At 34.6% G+C, this 21,588-nt stretch overlaps 2 protein-coding genes and 1 long non-coding RNA gene across 3 annotated transcripts; 2 read left to right on the top strand and 1 right to left on the bottom strand.

Annotated features, from left to right (window-relative positions):
• The first annotated feature begins 200 nt into the window (after positions 1–200).
• Positions 201–5,313, top strand: LOC110787920 (protein IWS1 homolog 1). Its single transcript, XM_021992553.2, has 11 exons — positions 201–386; positions 490–1,012; positions 1,779–1,898; positions 2,135–2,349; positions 2,457–2,586; positions 2,674–2,736; positions 2,830–2,907; positions 3,845–3,933; positions 4,019–4,078; positions 4,159–4,312; positions 4,845–5,313. The coding sequence occupies exons 1-11, from the start codon at positions 367–369 to the stop codon at positions 4,941–4,943; spliced, it is 1,551 nt and encodes a 516-aa protein (XP_021848245.1). The 5' UTR covers positions 201–366; the 3' UTR covers positions 4,944–5,313.
• Positions 5,314–9,834: 4,521 nt separating this feature from the next.
• Positions 9,835–13,730, top strand: LOC110787913 (probable strigolactone esterase DAD2). The gene is made up of 2 exons (XM_021992546.2): positions 9,835–10,284; positions 12,924–13,730. Exons 1-2 carry the CDS (start codon positions 9,914–9,916, stop codon positions 13,351–13,353), a joined length of 801 nt encoding a protein of 266 aa, XP_021848238.2. The 5' UTR covers positions 9,835–9,913; the 3' UTR covers positions 13,354–13,730.
• A 5,295-nt stretch (positions 13,731–19,025) lies between these two features.
• LOC130467117 (uncharacterized) lies at positions 19,026–21,521 on the bottom strand. Its single transcript, XR_008927277.1, has 3 exons — positions 21,272–21,521; positions 20,971–21,053; positions 19,026–20,865 (listed from the first exon to the last, which is right to left on the bottom strand). It is a non-coding gene; the product is annotated as an uncharacterized lncRNA (long non-coding RNA).
• Between the last annotated feature and the right edge of the window lie 67 nt (positions 21,522–21,588).

Here is a 21,588-nt window from a genome sequence, read left to right as displayed (position 1 = left end):
ACTCAGTTAGTTCAAATAAATTCAATTAAGTTTAAAAAATTCAGATAATATAATTTAAGACAAAATAAATCGAATAAAATGAAACCTACATTTTTAAGTAGAGTTATTTTGGTGAATTTTCAAAAACTTGTAACGTATGTGGTGAATTTCGTGAAAAAAACCGATATTTATAAAGGGGTTTCACTGCTGAAGTCTCGAAGAAAAGAAAAATTACATTCATCGAACTCGTACCAGCTCCTACTCCTATATCTACACATTCTCTTATTTCATCTACTCCGACTTTCTGCAACTTGATTTTCGTTTCTTTTCTGAATCTTCAATCGAAACGGAACTTGAGCTTAATCTTCAATTAAAATCAATCCATCAATGGCGTTCGAAGATGATCAGTAAGTTTTTTTCTCTCTCCTATCCTTTATTTCCTACCCTTTTTCTCTACGCAACTTCCATATTAGGGTTTCCAAATCCCTAATTTCATCTCACTTTTATCAGATTCCGCGACGAGGATGGAGAGCCGTTGATGGACTATGACGACATTCAATCGGATGATGACCAGCCGCAGCCGGCTCCAATCGAGGACGACGACGTTCCAGAGTTTAACGAAGAAGAAGGGGATGGGAATTGGGGCCATGAGCCGAAGGCGAAAACCCGAAAGCGGCTGATTAAGAAGAGTGATGATCAGGTTGCTGCGCCTCCTGAATTCAATGATTTTGCTGATGAAGATGATGAGGTTGAACCCGAGTACGGGTCGTACCCCGAGGAGGAAGAGGAGGAAGAGGGACCGTCTTCGTCGATGATGTCGAAGAAGAGGAAGGATAAAGGGATGATGAGGGAAGGAGGAGAGAATAGGAGGAAAGAGAAGAAGTTGAGGAAAGATAAATTTAGTAGTGGTGGTGGTAGTTCTGGTGGTGGGAAGGATCGTAGTAAGGCGAAATTGAGCTTGAAGCGAAAGAAGGGCGGTGACGATTCTGAGATGCAGGAGATGTGGGATACCGTTGCTGGTGGTGATTCTGAGGTCTGATGTTTCTCTTGTGTTTATGTTGTTTTTTCATAATTTTGTGCTGCAAATACTATTTGTTTGCTTAATAAAGTCATTGTCTGTGCTCTTTGGAAATTTGGTTGCTTACTAAAAGTCATTGTCTTTTCTCTTTTGAACTTTGCTTGGTTACTTAGTTTTATGTCCATGGCGGATAGTTTGAGCTTGAATGTATCAGTTACTAGACTTGTGAAGTCTATATCGAAGCACAATAGTTGGATAAACACGGGACTTGATTTTAATTGTGGTTATGTGGGGATGAACTGATGAAGGGTTAAGTTGTGCATTCGCTGGTTGCTGAAGATATGTGAATTTATATGGACATTATGATAGCCTGGAATAGAGAATTGTTTTTCCCCATTTGAACTATTCTCCCTGTTCGTGTAGATTTTGTGCGAATTAAGCACCGGTTTTTCAGTCTACTCTCCAGAATACACTGTTGATCCAATTTACTCCATATTTTACTGCATCAAGCTGAGAAGTTCATTCGTTAGTGCCCTATTGCTTGCATATATGACTAATCAGAACTATGTATGATATGCTGGTCTCATAAGACAAGATTACTAGATTAGGTTTCTTTTTGGCATTTGTGATGTGTTAGGTTCGTGCCTGGAATTGGAAGTACGTGTTTGTTCTAATGGAGGGTTCCTTGCTCTACTTTGCTTTGTCTTCTTGTTTAAATGTGTTCTTGTGATAACAATTTTAATCGAACATGTTAACTTATATACTTTTTTGTAATCAACAGGATGATCACGATGGTATGAAGACACTAGATGATGATAACTTTATAGATGATACTGGTGTGGACCCTGCTGACAGGTATGTCAGTGACCGCGAGACAGCTTCGCCCAGTCGTTTTGCTCAGGTACACTATCAATACTGGTGCATACGGTGTGTGTCGTGTACATTGTAGGCTTGCCATGATAAATCAATAGAAGAAATCTATGGACTAGGGTCCTAACTAGTGGCACAAATGATGTTACCAAATACTTCGTACTTGTTTTCTGTCATTCTCACATTCTGCTGGCCGTTCTATTCTGTTGTTCAGTACAAAATGTAGCTTCACAAGGGACTACTTATATGTTTGTTTTTTTTTGGCAGGCAGAGGAAGGTGAGGAAGAGGATGAAAATCTTTTCAAGTCGGGCAAGAAGAAGAAGAAAAATGAGAAAAGTGCTGCAGAAATTGCAGAGTTGGTGGAGACGCTTATGGCTGAGCTTGAGGTTATAGCTGAAGAAGATGCTGTATTAAATACCCAAGGGAAACCAGCCATCAATAAGCTCAGGAAGTTGCCACTTCTTACTGAGGCCCTTTCCAAGTATGGCCATACCTCTTCTTCTCCTTCTTTATGGTTTGCTAGTTTGTATTGATTTCTATGAGAAGGGAAAATAATTCTTGTCTTTCTATCTTTTGGTGTTGTTGCAGGAAACAACTTCAACATGAATTTCTTGATCATGGGGTCTTAACATTATTAAAAAATTGGCTCGAACCACTTCCTGATGGAAGCCTGCCCAATATCAATATACGTGAAGCTATATTGAGGATCTTGAGTGATGTAATACAACCCCCTAATTTTATGCTTTCAATTTGGTTATTGGTTCGATTTTGATATAGATTCTCATCTAACATTTGTGCAATCTAGTATCCAATCGATTTAGAGCAACATGATAGAAGAGAACAACTGAAGAAGAGTGGACTTGGAAAGGTCTAATGCTTAACCTTGCTGTTGTGACTGTGATATTGTCGTGGATTATGGTTCTTTAAAAAAATTAGATCATATTTGACATGTTCTGTGCAGGTTATTATGTTTCTATCAAGATCAGATGAAGAGACAACAACTAATAGGAAACTTGCCAAGGATTTGGTTGATAAATGGGTAGGTTATTTTAGTGTTTGGCGCTCTAATTTTTGTACGATGAATACCCCCCTCCCCTTGCCGTTCTACCCAAAGAAATGTATGCCTATGTGGATTAGTATCTAGTATTTCTGCTGAAATAATTGTAGATTCCCAAAGGAAAATGACCTTTAGGACTGGTTGAGATTGCAACGGTAAGATGCATCCATGTTTTTGCCATTGATTGGAAGGTTTTCCCATGCAATTGAGAGCTGTTTGGGTTGGGATTCATTTTGCACAAACTATAACACTATGACAGTGTTAATTGGCTAACAAAATTTGGACTTGTCACAAAATTTGAACCTTTTTGTGAAGACTATGTAACCCAAAACTTTGACCTACCCCTACTCTATGCAAGCAAAGAGAAAAGAGGCATATAATATGATAATCACTATCTGACATTCTCACACACACACAACTATTTTTTGGAGAACTGAATGCAATATCTCCACCCTTGGATCCCTTGCCGACTGCGTCTTGTCACACTTATATATAGGAGCCGACATGTGATAGGGCTATCGTTGTAACTCACAAGTGTTTGCTAGTTTGTTATTGCTATTAGTCATGACGCCAAATCAGTGTTTGAAACTGAACCCTCTGATCACTGTGTCAACTATTAGCCCAGCACGAGTTGGCGGAGACCTGGAGTACATCCCGTGGTACATAGTAGGAGAGGTGGTTAAACCATTGAAGACAAATTGTTGCATTAGAAATCCTGCTGGATTTATGCTTTACAGTTTGGGGAAACTCCAACATTTTCTGGAATTTGCTTCAGCAGAATGAGCTGAGTTTATTTAGAATTGTCAGGGAATTATGAAAGTCAACTGCTTGTTATTGAATATTTTTGTAACTTCAATAGTCCGGCTTTCTGATTCTGGAATGTATTAGACTGTCCTAACTGCTCATGTGATTCATGCAGAGTCGACCAATTTTCAATAAGAGCACAAATTTTGAGCATATGAGAAATGTTGAGGATGAAAGGGTTTACAGGCGACCAGCTGTGAAGAAGTATGTTAAGAACTATACTTTCTTAAGCTATCTAGTATTCCTGCTTTTTTGCTTCATTGACTCATTCCTGCAAATGTTTTTACAGACAGGCAAATAAAGCCTCAGGGATGGAATCCAAAGATGACGATCTTGATGAATTCAAATCGTACGTTTTTTTAATTTTTGAACTTATCTGCTCTTATCTTTACGTGTAAAACCTAATGTTATTGGAAATCTGTTTTTTAGAGGACGTAAGGCTGGCCCATCTGCCTCTAGGCTACATGCTTCGAGGCCAGAAGCAACTCCCATGGACTTTCTGATTCGCCCTCAATCGAAGATTGACCCAGATGAGATAAGAGCCCGATCTAGACAGCACCAAGTGGATGAACGTCGTATGAAGGTAACTTGTTTTGTGGAGTCTTTGTTTATCTGATAGCTTCCTTGTTAAATGTTCAATTTGGACCTTTTTTGGCCACTTCTTGATATTTTGTTTTAACTTCTTAAATAATTCCACTTTATCCTAAAATTGCTTATAAATCTAGGAAAATCAAATGGTTCAGTTGGATAATGTACAGATCAAGATAAAGGCCTTTCTGGATATGTTAAGATATGTTGTTGATTCTGCCTGCCATCTGCTAATATTTGTTGACAATACAGGTTATAAGTCAATTTTTTTAGACCCAGGACATGCCATTCTCGTCGAGTGTATGTTTCTGCATACACTTGCGGCGTTAGGGGTTTTCTCGATCTTGCAGTTGCACTTAAATTCAATTACTTGAGCTTAAATTTCCACCAGTTCTGAACAGCTCAATATAAATATTACTGTTGTAAGTTTAGAAATATGTAGACAAGTCGAAAAAGAAGTGAGATAGGTTCAGTAAGATTCAGGTGAAAAGAATATCGTTGTTTACCATTATTCCGTTGTATGGCAGATGAACAAGAAGATGCAACAACTGAAGCAAACGAAAAAGAAGAAGCTTCAAGCAACAAAAGTCAGTGTGGAGGGCCGAGGCATGGTGAAGTACTTGTGATGTTGCGTGTGCTGGATACCATGGTCCTACAAGCTTACATGCACGAGTGACGGTGCCAATGGAAGCTCAATAGTCTCAATAAGGCGAGGGAGAGCTGCACAGGAGTTGCGATTGCTGAAATGGAGAGAACCTCCCGCCTCCTGCCTCCCGTCTTTTGCAAAGTGTGAGCTGAGAGAAAATGGAGAGAACCTTCCCTTCTGTATTTTGGACATTGTATGAACATTAGTGACCCGACCCTCTTGGGGTCCATATCCCTTTTAACAAAATTTGAGTGGTAGACCGTATTCTTTCTAGTTTCTATCCCAAAAGCACATTTGTTTTGTAGACAAAAACTTGGTTGTCCTGAAATATAGTTGAAATTTGCATAGTATGGATTATTTGCTCCACAATGTCTTCTTTTTTTTATGAAAAATTTTAAACTTCGACAGCGGTCTACATATCTTTATTTTTGTCACTCTTAAAACCGTCGCAATTTTTTGAGATGGGTAGAAATAATTTCACGTGCCTCGTGCTTAACTGCTTACCACTTGGGCTATGTTCTAATGTTCTATTCTTTTTATTCTTTTTATTGTTATTATTTCTTACTTATTTTCTTAAAATCGGTAAGTACTCGTAGACAACACTGGGAAGTACTTGTAGACAACATCGGAAAAGAAAACTTTAGAACAAACCAGATCAGAAATACCAAAACAAGCAAAACACAGTCACATAAACCATTAACTCATTAAGACTGGATTAAACTAGAAGAAAAAAAACAGATTTGATTAGAACATAAAAGATACAAACCATATCAGAAGAATCAGGACAGACCATGAACTAAAATAGTACTCCCCGTTCTTGAATACTTGTAACAGTTTAAATTTTTGCACTGTTCATACATTAACTTTGGCCAAATTTTCTTACTAATATACAAAAATCAAATGTTATTATGTAATACTTCCTCCGTTTTTTAATACTCGCACGTTTATTACATTCACGCACAGTGGCGGAGCCGAGTAGGTGCATGGGGGTCCACCGACCCCCAAAAAAAATAGGAAAACAAAAATACTTAGGAAAAATTACTTTAAATAATCCAACCTTTTGACGATTTTCCGTAAATAATCTAACCTTTAGATTATTATTTAATAATCCAACCTTTGTACCCCAATAACTTTTATCGAACCCAAATGACCAGAAACCGGTCAAGAAGGTCAACTTTTTTTTATATAACTTTTTTTTTGTCCTGCCTTCTTCCTCCTCCTTTCTATTGAGATTTCCTCTTTCTTTGTTCTTCTACACTTCGGTCACGGAAGACCACCATCATTGCCGACCCTTTAGGCCCTAATCACAGATAGAAAACACCCACAACATATCAAAATTAATACCATAAGTCCATAACCACGACAACGAGTGCTCATATCGCAACTGACAACCCATTTACCGCAACGAGTCAGACCACCAATTTTCTGCCTCCCCCTTCTATAGTTTATAAAATTTCCATCAACCTCAATAAACCCAGATCAAAAGATAAACAAACATGCATGTCAATACAACATCCAAACCAATTTATTTATAAAAAACCCCCACGGTAATACACTAATACCATTCAAATTAGCTGGATAGAGAAAAAGGTGAGGAGGGTGAAAGAGAGTTACTAAGAAAACAAAAATGGCGAGGTACATATATGAGTGCTCTCGAGTCGACTCGGCTATGACTCGTACCTTTAGAAAGCGATTTAAGGGGCTTTAATTACTGAGTTTGGTCATGTTAAGTGGGATGATTCAAGCTAATGGTTGCGTGACTTTGATGAATCTCTTCACTCTGATCCATTGATGAATTTAAGATTTTGAGACTCAATTGATGAAGATTAAGATAATAGTGGTGGGATTTTAGTAAGGGTGGAGGAGGAGGATGGCGGAGAAATAAAGAGGATGTGAATATGTGATCATGTGCGGCGGGAGGAAAAAGAGAAGGGGGGTCTGAGAAATTGGAGAGAGGAAGAAATAACAAAACCAAAAGGAATATGAAAGAAAAGAAAATAAGTTAAAATAAATAAATAAACCATAAACCAATGGTTGCATGACACGTGTATAGGTTACCGGTTATATCGGGTTGGTGACCTGTTGGGTGCAATAAAAGTTAACGGGGTATAAAGGTTGAATTATTAGATAATAATCCAAAGGTTGGAGTATTAACGGAAAATCGTTGAAAGGTTGGATTATTTAAAGTAATTTTTCCAAATATGAAATCTAAGAGACCAGTTATTATATAAAATCGATCTCTTAGGTTATACTTAAAAACACCTGCTCGGCACGTAAGACATCGGGTATCCTATAGAGATAATCCTAAGAGACCACCTTCCAAAACAACCGATCTCTAAGAGACCAGTCATTATAAAAAACCGGTCTCATAGAGTTTTGAATTTAAACACCCGCTCCCTTAAATTAAGTTATTCTTTTCAGTTTTCACCACACATATATAATTGTAATAATTTTGTACGATTATAATATGAATATTGATTAATTTTAGGACGATATATTTTTTTTTAGTAATATATTGTGTGTTGTGGAAGATCATCGGACACAATTAACACTCCAAAAATCCTGGGAACGCCACTGCCGACACCCTAAAAAAAATTCCTGGCTCCGCCACTGTTTACGCATGCCAATGCACAACTTTGGTCATTTATATCTTAAATTTTCTTTATGCAAAAAATTATAAAAAGTTGAAATATTGAAAATACACATTGAGACGAATCTAACAAGATTTCACATGATTATATTTTATCTTATATAAAAATACCAAGAATAGTCAAAGTAAATTATATGAATAGTGTAAAAAGTCCAAACGTTGCGAGTATTAAAAGACGGAGGAAGTATGTTGTTGGATTAGTTTTAGCATACATTTTTTAATTTTTTTTAGTAATTAATGTATAATTGCGTATAATTACGGCTAAACTAGTAGCTTGACAAGTATGCCGGACAAACCGTTGCAAGTAGTTGGTATTAAAAAACAGAGAGTAATATCACACAAGGTGAATAGAGCACAATAGCCATAGTAGGGCATTGCCTTCATTCCCATGTGTGCTAAGGGTGGGAGGGTGTGGGGGGTGGGACAAAGGGAAGTGTTGTTAGCTTAGGGTGATGATAAAGGTCGCAAGTTGCGATAACATTTAGTTGTCGCAATCTTACGTGTCGGAGTTTAATTGGTACATATAGGCGCCACGTAGGCTATGAGTCATCATAATATTTTTACTATCAATGCAAAAAATTTACTATGAAAATATATAAATAAGGTAATCGATATAAAAAAAGAAACAAATTAGAATATTAACATTTTCCTACCTTTATTTTAAACATGTATAATAGGATATATAAGTTAAATATTTTAGATTCCAATTGAAATCATGACACATAAGCATGCCATGTCATCATTGTGACACGGTTTAAAGGTCGCATGTTGCGACCTTTATCATTTTCGGTTAGCTTATCCCAATGTTCTCTTTCTAAAGGAGAACAAATTATGTTACCCTACATCATTCTTTGCAACATCGCTCTTTTGAGGGGTCAAGTTTTAATGCAAGTGCTCCACTACAATTAACAGCTTTGAGTTTTACAATTAGGTATAAGTCATATTAGCAAAATTGAATCCGATACCAATTTTTAAGGGCATTTTGACGATAATTTCGGTGCTTGAGTTGTTTAACTAGAATAAGACAATACTTATAATATTCTATCTCGATAATTGTACAATTGTACCACCCTATATATATTTTGGTTATCTATCAAATGAGACTGTCATATACAGAACATTTTTATGTCAATAATAAAAAATATGACTATATGATGACTAAGTGTAACTATTTGATTAAATAGTACAACTATCTGGTAAGAAGAAACAACTAAGAACTACGGAGTACTATGCATTTATCAAACACATTTACACAAATAACTAGTCAATCAGGTAAAGTGATCATCTACTCAAACTAGCTAATACAACCAACTACAAGGTAACAACTTGTAACCAAACAGAGCATAGTTCATTGGTCGTACCCTCAATTCTTTCTACCCACTTTATGTATCATTACTCCCTCCGTCCCAAAATTATAGTCCTGTTTGACTAAAAATACGGATTTTAAGAAAAATGGAATGTAGTGTGTGAGAAATTGAAAGATAGTACATTGATGGTGAAAAGGTAGAATATAGTACATGTAAAAAGGAATAAAGTACATGATGAAGAGAAAATAGTACATGTTTAAAGAATAAAATATATATTTTTTTTTGTGGCCTCGGGTAAGATGGGAAATTTTTTGTGTTCAAATAAGGAAACAAGACTATAATTATTGGACGCCTGATTTAGAAAACAGGATTATAATTTTGGGACGGAGGGAGTAATACAGTATACAAAGTATCTTACTCCGTTCTAATTTGTACTTCCTATATCTTAAATAAATACAGAGGGAGTAACATGAAGGAAGAAGAATAGAAAGAAGGCGACAAAGGATTTTGGTACCCAAAAAAGTTGATAAAAATGCATCAAGTAGAAGAGTACTTCACCACTAATAAAGTATGCCAAAGCCAAAGTACGTCAAAGTTAGCTTTCACGAAAGTTCGACTTGTCCCAAAAACTCAATTTTTAAAAATTAATTTTGTAATCTAAGAGGAAAAGAAAAAGAAGACAAAAAATAGGTAGCAATTGCAAAAATTGACATCCACAAGAGGGGTTTAAAATAAAAATGAGATAACATTCCCACCCACCCACCCCTTTTAATTGTCTACCCACCATTACTTTTTTTCCATTACAAAAAAACTTAATTCTTATTCATACTAATCTTATCCAATACACCTCATATAATCTTCCTTCATATATATATATATATATATATATATATATATATATATATATATATATATATACTCACACCATTCACCAATACGTACGTCGTGTATTTTTTAAAACCTCAGGGGTACACGGCGAAATTAAAGATTTGGATGGGGCAGAATCTATTACAAGCACTGAATGTGAGAGTAGAAGGGACGGGTGAGAAGTACCTGGTGTTAGCCCATGGGTTTGGAACTGACCAATCAGCATGGCAAAGAATCCTACCTTATTTTACTCCGTACTACCGTGTCATACTCTATGACTTGGCCTGTGCTGGGAGTGTCAACCCTGACTTCTTCGACTTCCATCGATACACCACCCTCGACGCCTACGTCGACGACCTCCTCGACATCCTCGACGCGCTCGCTGTCACGCGTTGCGCGTATGTTGGCCATTCTGTTTCAGCTATGATCGGCCTTCTTGCTTCTATACGTCGTCGTGATCTTTTCTCTAAGCAAATACTTGTTGGTGCTTCTCCTAGGTAATTACTCTACTCTTTTTTTTTGTTTTTTTTGTTTTTTTTAATGAAGCTGCAAAGACAATATAAATTATAAGTGGATATTATCTTACATTTGTTATCGATCAGTTTTAATCACTAATCGTTACAAATTATAATGATGTCGTAAAGACAATACAAATTTATACCATTATCTTACATTTGTTATCGATCAGTTTTAAGCCAATATTTCATTGATTTTCTAATTTTCTATTAGGTGCTCTAAAAATCTTCCGAATCTTTTAATGTACAATTTGCGTATCAACTGCGTGCCATTATTTATTTTTGTAATTTTTAGGGAAAATGTTGCGTGTCACTTCGTTATGCTTCGTATTAGACTGTTGCTATTCTTGTTCCACCACTTTTTATTTTAAAACTAGTTTTTGGACTCGGAAGATGCACCGGGTTACTAAATTAATAACATTTATATTTACTATTTATTTTTTTGCAATGATAACATGAAACATCTAATAGCTTAGTGGTAAAGACTTAAACGCCTTTTAATATAGTATAGATTTAAAATCAACTTGTTTTTAACCCGGTTTTCTTGCTTAAAAATTTAGTTATATTGTTTATGTGGTACGGAGTACAATAGATAGTACGTAGTAGATGATAAGGAAATTTTGAAACAATAATAGAGGAAGTATTTGGAATGCGATAAAATTGAAATTGGAATTTTAAAATAAATAATTAAAATTAATTGCATGGGAAAATAAATCTAGGAGAAGAAAAAAAAAGATAGGTAAAGAGGAATTAATTTATAATTTTATCACAATTTTAATTATACACTCGCTTGCAAAGTATTTTCCTTACATCTGGATAAATATTAGTTGAACACGTAATAAACTCAGAGAAGGATTTCAATATACACATACACGCAAGCATACTACTCCCTCCTTTTCTTTTTGATGTATCCATTTAAGAAAGTAGAGAGTTTTTAAGAAAATTGGAATCTTGGTTTGTATTGGTATAAGTGTAATGATTGGATGTAAGAAAAATGATTGTATGTAAGAGATTATAATAAAAAAAGAAGAGAGAAAATAATAAAGAAATAAGGTAAGAGAGAGGAGTGATAATGATGGGTGATAAAGGAGGTGGGAGAGTGGGTATATGGGGAAGGGAAAATAATTAAATAATAGGGGTGGGGAAATTTAGGTGGGAATATGGGTAGAATCTTTAGGTATTTTGGTAATTAGATAGAAATGTAAGGGTATTTTAAGATAAAATTTATGTCCAACAATAGAAACGGATACAACAAAAAGAAACGCTTAAAATGAAAACAGATACAACAAAAAGAAATGGAGGGAGTATTTCCCAGTCATCATATGATGTTCTTTACTTGTAATTGGTCAAAAGGGTACAGTAGTGTTGAAGGACTGTCTATTTATACTAGTGTCGTGATAGACTGAAGTTGCGTATCACCAACTCTGTTGACTTGTAGTAAATAGACTTGATTTGCATATCACTAACCCTTTTCCTTTTTTGTTCATGTGGGGGTCTCATACATTAGGAAACAAGCCAACTACTGATACTATTAGCCAATCAAACAAGTCAACAACCAATCTTTAAATTTCAAAATTAAGATACTTTTAATGGTTCATCTGTGACAAAGTTTAACAAAATTAAGATACTTTTAATGGTTAACTAGTGTGGCCCGGGCGATGCTCCGGTCCGGTTGCTACATTGAATAACTAAAGTTTTAGATTTTTCTTGAGCTCAATACTTGACCAAAATACTTATATTCTATAGAATGAAAAATATCCGTGAAGTTCGTCAAACACAAACATGCTAAGTCATTTATCATGGCAAGTAAGTTTTCAATCATATCATCTTACAATTTGTATAATTTGTTTTTTCGTGGAACTAAGTGCGTCAAATTAATAAACACCAAATTAGATATATATGCAGCTATGTAAGGCAATCCTATAGTTGATTATTATGAGACTTAAGAAATTAAGGCTATCCTATAGTTGATTCTTATGAGACTTAAGACATTATGTTTCTTCATGGTTGTCATAATGCTTTAATTTTTTTTCTTTTCAAAATAGTCCATAGACATTAAAAAGTCACATACAAATTTATTTGTTTTAGACTTCATATGAAAATTTATTTATAAATTAATGTGAAGAGATAAACCACAATTGGTGATTGGTTAAGATGGTAATGAGAACTATCATCCACACTTGACGTCTGGTGTTGTAATCTACTAAACTTTTGTTTGGTTTAACTTATTTTTCTAAAATTAATTTATGAACTTATCTGAATTTCAAAGTGACCTAGACAACCGCGCAATAAAACTTAGCCCAATGGGGCAATTGCAATACCAACAACTATTGTCATGCATTTATGAAGTAAGACCTCGAAATCAATTATTGAAGAATCATTGTAACTTTGTGAACTTAATTTCAACCCAATCTTTAACTGTAAGATTTTCTTACATGTGAAATTTATTGCTATAAATAATTGGACAAAGTGTACTAATTCAAGATAACAATTACGGAGTAATAGAAAATGCTTTACTCATAATAATAATGTTAGACCAATGAGGTTTTGGCGTACTGGTTAATACTGATGGTCTATGATAGATTTGAGGTTCGAATCCTAACATAAACTTTGTTTTGTAGGTTTTTGAACGACGAGGACTATCACGGTGGATTCGAGGAAGGTGAAATAGAGACAGTATTCTCAGCAATGGAGGCAAATTACGCGGCATGGGTGAACGGATTTGCACCATTAGCCGTAGGAGCGGATGTACCAACAGCGGTGCGTGAGTTTAGTAGGACATTATTCAACATGAGGCCAGATATATCCCTATTTGTTTGTAGGACAGTTTTCAATAGTGATTTTAGGGGTGTCCTTGGATTAGTTAGGGTACCTTGTTACATTATCCAAACGGCTAAAGATATGTCTGTTCCAGCATCTGTTGCTACTTACATGAAAAACCATCTTGGGGGTAAGAGTACCGTTATTATGCTTAATACCGAAGGCCATTTACCCCACCTTAGCGCACCCGCCCTCTTGGCCCAGTCCCTCAGACGCGCGCTCTCTCAGTAACCTAAGCTACGTTTTGAGACTCGATCTGGCTAGCTAGAGACTCGGGTTTGATTTCGGCGGCCTCATTTATGTCATTTTACGTGCGAGCTGTGAGATATTTTCGTGTTAATTAGCTTGTACTGTTCTATGTACCTCGGCCATAATTGATGCCAATTTTTCCTAGACAATATAATACTCCGTACAAGGTTAAGCTTTGTCATGTGTTATAGACTTATAACAGTGACGAACAATATTGTAAGTTTGAAATTGTACGTGAGGACAAATACGAATGGAGTTCTAATGTTACGGAGCAGTTGTACGGATTTATTTTTGGATTTATCGATGTAGTATATAACAAAATTGTTAGTAAGTGTTCGTATAAATTTGGAGTTTTTTCATCCGTACTACTACTCGGTTGATTTCCACTTCTTGCTTAAAAGTTTAAACGCTACTAATTATTTATCAAACACTGTAAGGATTATGTTGTTTGATAAATAATTCGTAGCCATTTATCTAAGTGATGTAAGTAAAAAAAGAATGAGAGAATCAATCACAAGGTGTACAATAAATTTATCGTACACCAAAGTAATTTTTACCTAGTTTTTTTGTAACTTTTACTATATTTTGGTTAACTTTATATTATAAAAAAAATTGATAGATATATTAACCTTTTAAAAGGTTAAACAATTAATTTTTATACATTATTAATGATTTTGAAGATTTGTTTATTAAAATGAAAAAAAAATTATCAATAAAAAATAGATAACTTTTTACATATTTAAGGGTAACTTTTATGTATTTTTAGTCAACTTTTAATTCGGTGTACAATTTTTATTGTACACCCCTTGTAAATAAGAGTTTGTGAATATTTTTTTGGCAAATTTGCCAAAAAGGACCTTTTATAACTCAAATTTTGCGAGAAAGGACCTTATATAATTTTTTTTACACCTTAAAGTAATTTTTTTTGCGAGAAAGGACCTAAGGGAAGTTTCCTGCATTGACTGAGTTTTTCCGGCCATTGACTTGGCACGTGAGCGCACGTGTGACTTACGTTGGCTAAAGACATTGATTTTCACGAGTCTTGAATTTTCAAACTTGATTTTATTTCGATTTTTTTTTCAACTTTAGGTTTTTAAAGCTTGAATTTTGGAGGAAAATTCGGTGTGATTAGCAAAATAAAGTCACACGTGCTTCTCACGTGCAAGTCAATGGCCGAAAAAGCTCAGTCAATGCCGGAAATTTACTTTTGGTTGTCTTTCGCAAAAAAAATTACATTAAGGTGTGATTTCACAAAAAAATAATTATATAAGGTCCTTTCTCGCAAAAAAATTTACATTAAGGTGTGATTTCGCAAAAATAATTATATAAGGTCCTTTCTCGCAAAATCTGGGTTATAAAAGGTCATTTTTAACAAATTTACCTATTTTTTTAAAAAATATCTCAATTTTATTAATATGTAACTGAAAATATTAACGATAAAATTTAATACTTCATCCGTTTCGGAAATGTCGCACCATTTTGTTTTTTACACTATTCACACTATTACTTAGATCATTTTTTGTGATTCATACGTAAGATAATTTTAGTCATGTGGGGTTATGTTAGATTCGTATCAATATATATTTTCTAAATATCAATTTTTTATAATTTTTACTTAAACACGATTTGAGATGTTAAAAGTCAAAGTAATGTATTAGAAGAGTAAAAATCAACCATTGTGCGATATTATATAAATAATGTGGATAATCAATAATACGTTTATTATTAACGGAAGAAATATAGGAAGTATAAATAATGTGGATAGTCAATAATAAGTTTATTGTGAAACAAAGAAAGTAACGAGGATGTCAAAACGGCAGTCTGTTATGTTTTTGTAAAAACATAACAGTAAAAAATTCAATGAAATGGTACATGTTTTTATCGAAATGGTACTTTGGTTTTAATGAAATGGTACTCTTTTTAACGAAATGGTACGTGTTTTTATCGAAATGGTACTCCATTTAACGAAATAGTAATATTTTTTTTAATGAAATTGTACTTTTAAAAAAAAAAATGATACATATTCTAATCGAAATTACGTTGTAATGTGTTTGCTCACACATTACAGCATGCCGCCTCGCCGAGCTCGAAAGCAACCACAATCACGCCTGTTAAATAGCTTGGAGTTGGACCACAAAATGACCAAAGTCCATAAAGGTGAGGACCCACAAAGACAAATTGTTACCAAGATTTTGAGGTACTTGGAGAGTCCAACACATGACAAGAAAAAGTTGTGGAGTATATTTGTATTACATTTGGATTTATAGCTTTGGATGATTGGATGAGATTCATGGTCATATCTTTCTCTAGGCCTTGAATAAGGACACAAACCTCTTCACGTGAACTTCACATGAACACATGATGATGTGGGCTCTTGCTAAAGCACACCTCGGGAAAGTGTAAGTGTAAGTGTAAGTTCCTAGAAAGTGCATATATATGATGTTGTTTGGTCGGTATAAAATGAGAGTAACGGAGGAATTGGAATTTCTTTGAGAAGTTGTAATTTCATGGAACATGGGAAAATGGCTTACCTACACAGCTACCCTTCATTTGCTTAGTCACAATTCACATGTCAATTTTATATATTACAAACGCACAAGTTCAACCAAACATCATCAAGCTATTTCCTAGTAAGTTAACTAAGGAATGAACTTCCCATAAAATGAAACTTCCCATGGGAAGTTACTACCCAAGTGAACCAAACAAACACTAAATATTTGTTCCATTAACTTTTTACTCGTCTCTAAAATACGCTTCAGTCTCATTTTACTTGCTCCATTTGATCTAAAAACTTCTCACAAAAAAATAGTCAAATGGGTTGAGTAAAACGATGGTGAGGGAGTAGTTATTCCAGGTCAAACATCAAAACATCTAATGGTGATATTGATATAAGACAAAAGTCTCCAAACGTTTTCTAAAGTGATGTACTGAAGAGAACTTAAAAGATCGTTATTTTGTAGAGGGAACAATTTCAGGCTATTACTAACATTCTAATAATACTGAATCCATTTGCTTATCTTAATAGACTTCCATTCCAATAATACTGAATCCATTGATTTTTCAAGATACACTTTGCTTGATGCCTACTCATATTGGTTGTTTAGCATAGTTATTCCGGCCTTGTTTTCTTCCCCTTATCTGCTCTGATTTCTGATTTCTGATTTCTGGTCTTATTTGGTCTGTATGTTTTTTGTGAGTGTTTTTTGTTTTTTTTGGTCTGGTCTTGTCTGATCTGATCGAATAAGCAATAAGGATTAGACGAAGAGAACAAAACCTTATAGTGTGTTTGGTTTAGGCCCCGTTTGGTAGGGCGTAAAACGTTTTCGTGGAAAACGATTTTCCCTTTTTTAATCATTTTTACGTTGTTTGGTTGGGTAAGGGATGGAAAACAATTTTCCTTTACTCTCTCAAAGGTGGAAAACCCTTTTCCATTTGAAAGGGAGGAAAACCATTTCCTTCTTTCCTCCTTACTTCTCTCTCCTTTCTTCCCCTCAATCTTCACCATCTTCTCCCATTTTCCTTTAAGTTACCAAACAAAGGAAAACTAGTTTGGAATTGTGTTTTCCCTTGAAAAATGTTTTCCATGGAAAATCGTTTTACAATGAAAACGTTTTACGTCTTACCAAACGGAGCCTTAGTATAAAACATTTTTCTACAAATGATTTTCTGCTTTTCAATCATTTATGTTGTTTGGTATGGAAAATATTGTAAAGAATTTTCCAATAATTCTGTCAAGGGTGAAAAACATTTTTCATTTGAAAACGTAGGGAAACCTTAGAGTATGTTTAAACCAAACACCAATTTTTGGTGTTCAAGAGAGAGAATTAAATCAAATACGATAAAATAGTTAGAGAGATGAGAGAGAAAGGAAGAAAGAGAGTTAAACCATTTAAGAATTGGTGTTTATGAACACCAAATGAAAAACCAATTTCATGAAAGGAATACTTGACATGTGGCATATGAAAACAATATTGTTTATTTTTTTAAATGCAAAGTGGCATTTTAGAGATGGTGTTTGATAAATGTTGTTAAGAGCATAGTTATCAAACACCTTAGTTTTGGTCTTCAACCTAATAAAATATAATATTTTTCCATTTCTCTCTCCCCAACACCAAACTCAACACCAACAACATTTAACAACATTTATCAAACACCAAAAATTCATATCTCTCCTACATCACCCACACCCCATAGGACACATTGCAAATTTTTTTTTAAATAGATAACCAATAATTTTGGTCCCCATAAGACACATGTCAATATCTCCAAGCAAAATTTTGGTTTTCCATTTGGTGTTCATGAACACCAATTTTTTTTTGGTTTCATTATCTCTCTAACTTTCTCACTCATCTCTCTACCTCTTTTATTATTTTTTATTCATTTCTCTCTTCTAAACACCAAACCAAGGTGTTTGATAACTATGGTCTAAGGCCCTGTTTAGTTCACCTTATTTCTCCTGATCTGATCTGATCTGGTCTGATCTGATCTGGCCTGATCTGATATGAACTTATTTTTTCTGATATGATCTGATTTGAACTTATTTTTTCTGATCTGATCTGGTCTGATCTGATCTGATCTGATCTGATTCTTCAGAATTAAGTTTAAACAAAAATCTACATTTATTAATATTAAACGACTTACGTGTAAAATAAATGTTGCACAAATTTATAATATTGTTATTATTTATTTGACTTTGCTCATGATTTAACTATTCCTTATATATATTAGATAGACCTACATATACTCTAGATAGATCGGTTACGATCTAGATATAAGTTCTGATCTTGATATGATATGTACAAATCGGTTCTAATCTAGACATGATTTGTACAGATCAATTATGATCTGGACATGATCGGTTCTAATCTGGACATGATCTGTACAGATTAGTTCTGATCTGGACATGATATGTACAGTTCAGTTATGATCTAGACATGATCTATCACTAGTGGAAAAACAGTCATTTGCGTCGGTCATTTAAGCTCATTTGCGTCGCACATTGGTGCGACGCAACTGGCTGCGACGCAAATGAAAAAGTCATTTGCGTCGCACTTTTAGGCGACGCAAATAAGAGTCATTTGCGTCGCAGATTAGTTAACCTGCGACACAAATGACCTTTTTTTTAACATGCCGAAAAGTCATTTGCGTCGCAGTTTAGCTAAACTGCGACGCAAATGACTTTTCAGCATGTTAAAAAAAAGGTCATTTGCGTCGCAGATTAGCTAAAGTGCGACGCAAATGACTTTTCAATATGTTAAAAAAAAAGTCATTTGCGTCGCAATTTAGATAAAGTGCGACGCAAATGACTTTAGATTTTGTTAAAAAAAAATAGGTTCCATTTTACTATATATATATATATATATATATATATATATATATATATATATATATATATATATATATATATATATATATAGTTAAATGGTCAACTCACTACTAGATAAGGCTTAAAACATAAGGACAATAACCATTATAAATCTTACAATATGGGAAACAATCATTGTATTTCTAATAATTTATATTAAGTATACAATTCAGACCAAAAGTAAAAATACTGAGATCTCCCTACTGAGCGATTATCTCCCACTCCTGCACCTCCACCAGCAAGTTCAGCTTGCTTCAGCCTCAGCAGACAAAAGAAAACAAGGCAGACACGTGAGAAGAAAAGTCAAGAGAGAGCATTAACGCATAAAAGGAGCACATATAAGCTGTTCAGACAAAGCAGCCACAAATGCAACACACTACCCATGCATCTCACAACATTTATTTAACAATATGCAGAACAAATAATAATGACAGGTACTTCATATACGCAAAACAAACAACACTGAATATACGCAGAACAAGCAACAAAAATAAAAAAAACACCAACAGTAACCCACTAACCCAGACCATAAAGCTCAAGAATCAAGCATGACAGTTTACAAATTACAACTCGAACATCCTAATCTTTTCTTCTTCTTTTAACAATACCTTCTTCTTGTCATTTGTATTGTTTCCTAAGACTCTTAGAGATACTATTCAAAGACTTCTATCATTACTAGGATACGTTGACAGAAAGTTAGTAAAATATATGTGATTTGAGCAAAGCTAAAAATCTATATCATGAAACACAATGCTCCACTTCAGCACTTCCCCTGATTCTAGGAACCAGCTCTAATTCGATTTCTAGTTATAACCTAAACGCTAAAGCAGCTATCATAGTGCTAACTGCTGAGGCTAGCATGAGCCTAGAGGCTTGCTCATACAAGCTATGTTCTACAATTGGAAAAAGGGACGATCACGAAAATGAAACTCCGAACAATGGTTTGATACCATTCCCTATTTTCAACTTCTGGTGGATGCTCACAATAGTGAATCTAGCTATGTTATGCTTGCAGAATCACATCATTCACAGAAATGGAATGATTATTGAGTGGCACTGTTGCAAAAGAAAAAAGAATTTCCCATAATATGCATCACAAAAGTATGAGATAAAAGGAAGAGTATGAATTATGGTTAAACAAGGTAGCATTCATATCCAAATAAAAAAACTTTATACGACTAGCCTGATGGAGAAATGGAGAATATAGAAACTGCAAAGGCGCAAGGATGGAGGATTTGGTTTAAACCATAAATTTCTGGCAATTGAAGAACATTGCTTTCAGAGTAGACTGATGATTCACATGCCAACACGATGACCTGTGTTACTTGAAACTAGGGAGGTTGGGATTGGTGAACCTAAGAATTAGCTACAAGTCCACCGTGAGGTGCACTTAGGAGGTTCATTGGTCAATTTGGACTATGGAAAATCTATACACAACTTGCAGATAATTTATCTAGGTAGTTTAGAGTAGTAACAATGACCACAGCTAAAATTTTCCAGCAGAGCGAAAATAAGAATTTGCCTTAATGGCAACTTAGTTTGATGGTCAATTGCTATGAACTAACATGGATTTGGACAGATTTAGGAGATAAAATGAGAAGATATAGGGAATAAGATGAAGTTTGATTGATTAATAAGATTTATCAAGTAATGCCGAGAAGTCCATTTAGAAAACAAGTGAATAACACCAGGTATACGTGCATACATTTTCCACTACAAATGCAGTGAAGGTGTTCGAATAAAATCAGAAGTAAGAAACAGCTTAGTTTGATTAGCCAATTCTGTAATGCAAGATAGATTACCACCTAGGAAAGCATGAATTTTCAGAAAGTAAGAAACCAAAGCAACTAATTCCCTGTGAAAGTGAATTGTCGTATAAATTATTTTAACACAACCAATGATATTTTCATTTTAGAATAAGATCAATAAGATCTACAAAAAAATATTGCATAATTCCAATCCATTAGTTCTAACATTGTAGTAAAACCAAACAATTTGGAACCTGACATAGAAAAACCCCTAAAATTCCAGAAAAAGTAGGTAAAAAGAAACTGAGTAATACCTCCATGTAATCGGTGAGTTTGAGAACTAATTTTCCATCACACTGCCGATATCATCGAATAACGAGTCTGCATTGATCGAAGAATCAAAATCAACAACCCAATCTCTGAAGTTCCAACAACATAAACCCTAAAAAATAGATAATAAATTGAATGATGATGGATGAGACTTACAGATCCAAGATCGGCACGAAATGATTTCACGGATCCCTCCACGAATTCATCCCAACAACTAAGATTAAACTTTAATTATACTTCTGCAAAATAAAAATAAAAAATTATACCGCAGAAACCCTAAGCTAAGATTAGTAAAATTGAAATGGGGAGAAATTGGAGAAAAGAACAATTTAGTTACACCCACGAAATGCTTAATTTGACAAAAATAGTGTGAGAAGGTACAAATCTACTCATTTATGGAGATCCGAAAAGATATATGAACAGAATTAGGAAGAAGAGGAGAGAGATTACTACATACCGTCTTTGATGAAGCTTGCCTCTCAACCTTCGATTGATAAACCAGATTTGAGACATGGAAATGTTGGAATTTTTGCTTCGAGACGTCTCCTTCTTCGCAGCGGTTCGTGCCATGTTATTCGCAGATCGAGCTTGATTTTTCAGATAATTAAAATGGAAAAACAGGGGTAGGATGGTTAGAGACTTAGAGGAGATTGTATGAGAGAATATGAGAGAGAAAGGGTATAGGAGCAGCCGAGCAGGTAGGTCAACATTCAACAATACTGCTCGTACCAAAAATAAAAAAATTAATAAAAGTAATAAACTAATAATTAAATT

This window comes from Spinacia oleracea, chromosome 2, assembly GCF_020520425.1.
Source record: "Spinacia oleracea cultivar Varoflay chromosome 2, BTI_SOV_V1, whole genome shotgun sequence".
NCBI lineage: Eukaryota > Viridiplantae > Streptophyta > Magnoliopsida > Caryophyllales > Amaranthaceae > Spinacia > Spinacia oleracea.
Note: the sequence above shows the minus strand (reverse complement) of the source record. Positions and strands in the feature narration are given on the sequence as shown.

Bases quoted from the DNA above. Each gene is read 5' to 3' on its own strand.
- LOC110787920 (XM_021992553.2), top strand. From the start codon at position 367: ATGGCGTTCGAAGATGATCA. The intron at 1,899-2,134 runs GTACACTATCAA...TTTTTTTGGCAG, and splicing joins CGCCCAGTCGTTTTGCTCAG to GCAGAGGAAGGTGAGGAAGA. The intron at 4,313-4,844 runs GTAACTTGTTTT...GTTGTATGGCAG, and splicing joins TGGATGAACGTCGTATGAAG to ATGAACAAGAAGATGCAACA.
- LOC110787913 (XM_021992546.2), top strand. From the start codon at position 9,914: ATGGGGCAGAATCTATTACAAGCACTGAATGTGAGAGTAGAAGGGACG. The intron at 10,285-12,923 runs GTAATTACTCTA...TTTGTTTTGTAG, and splicing joins CTTGTTGGTGCTTCTCCTAG to GTTTTTGAACGACGAGGACT.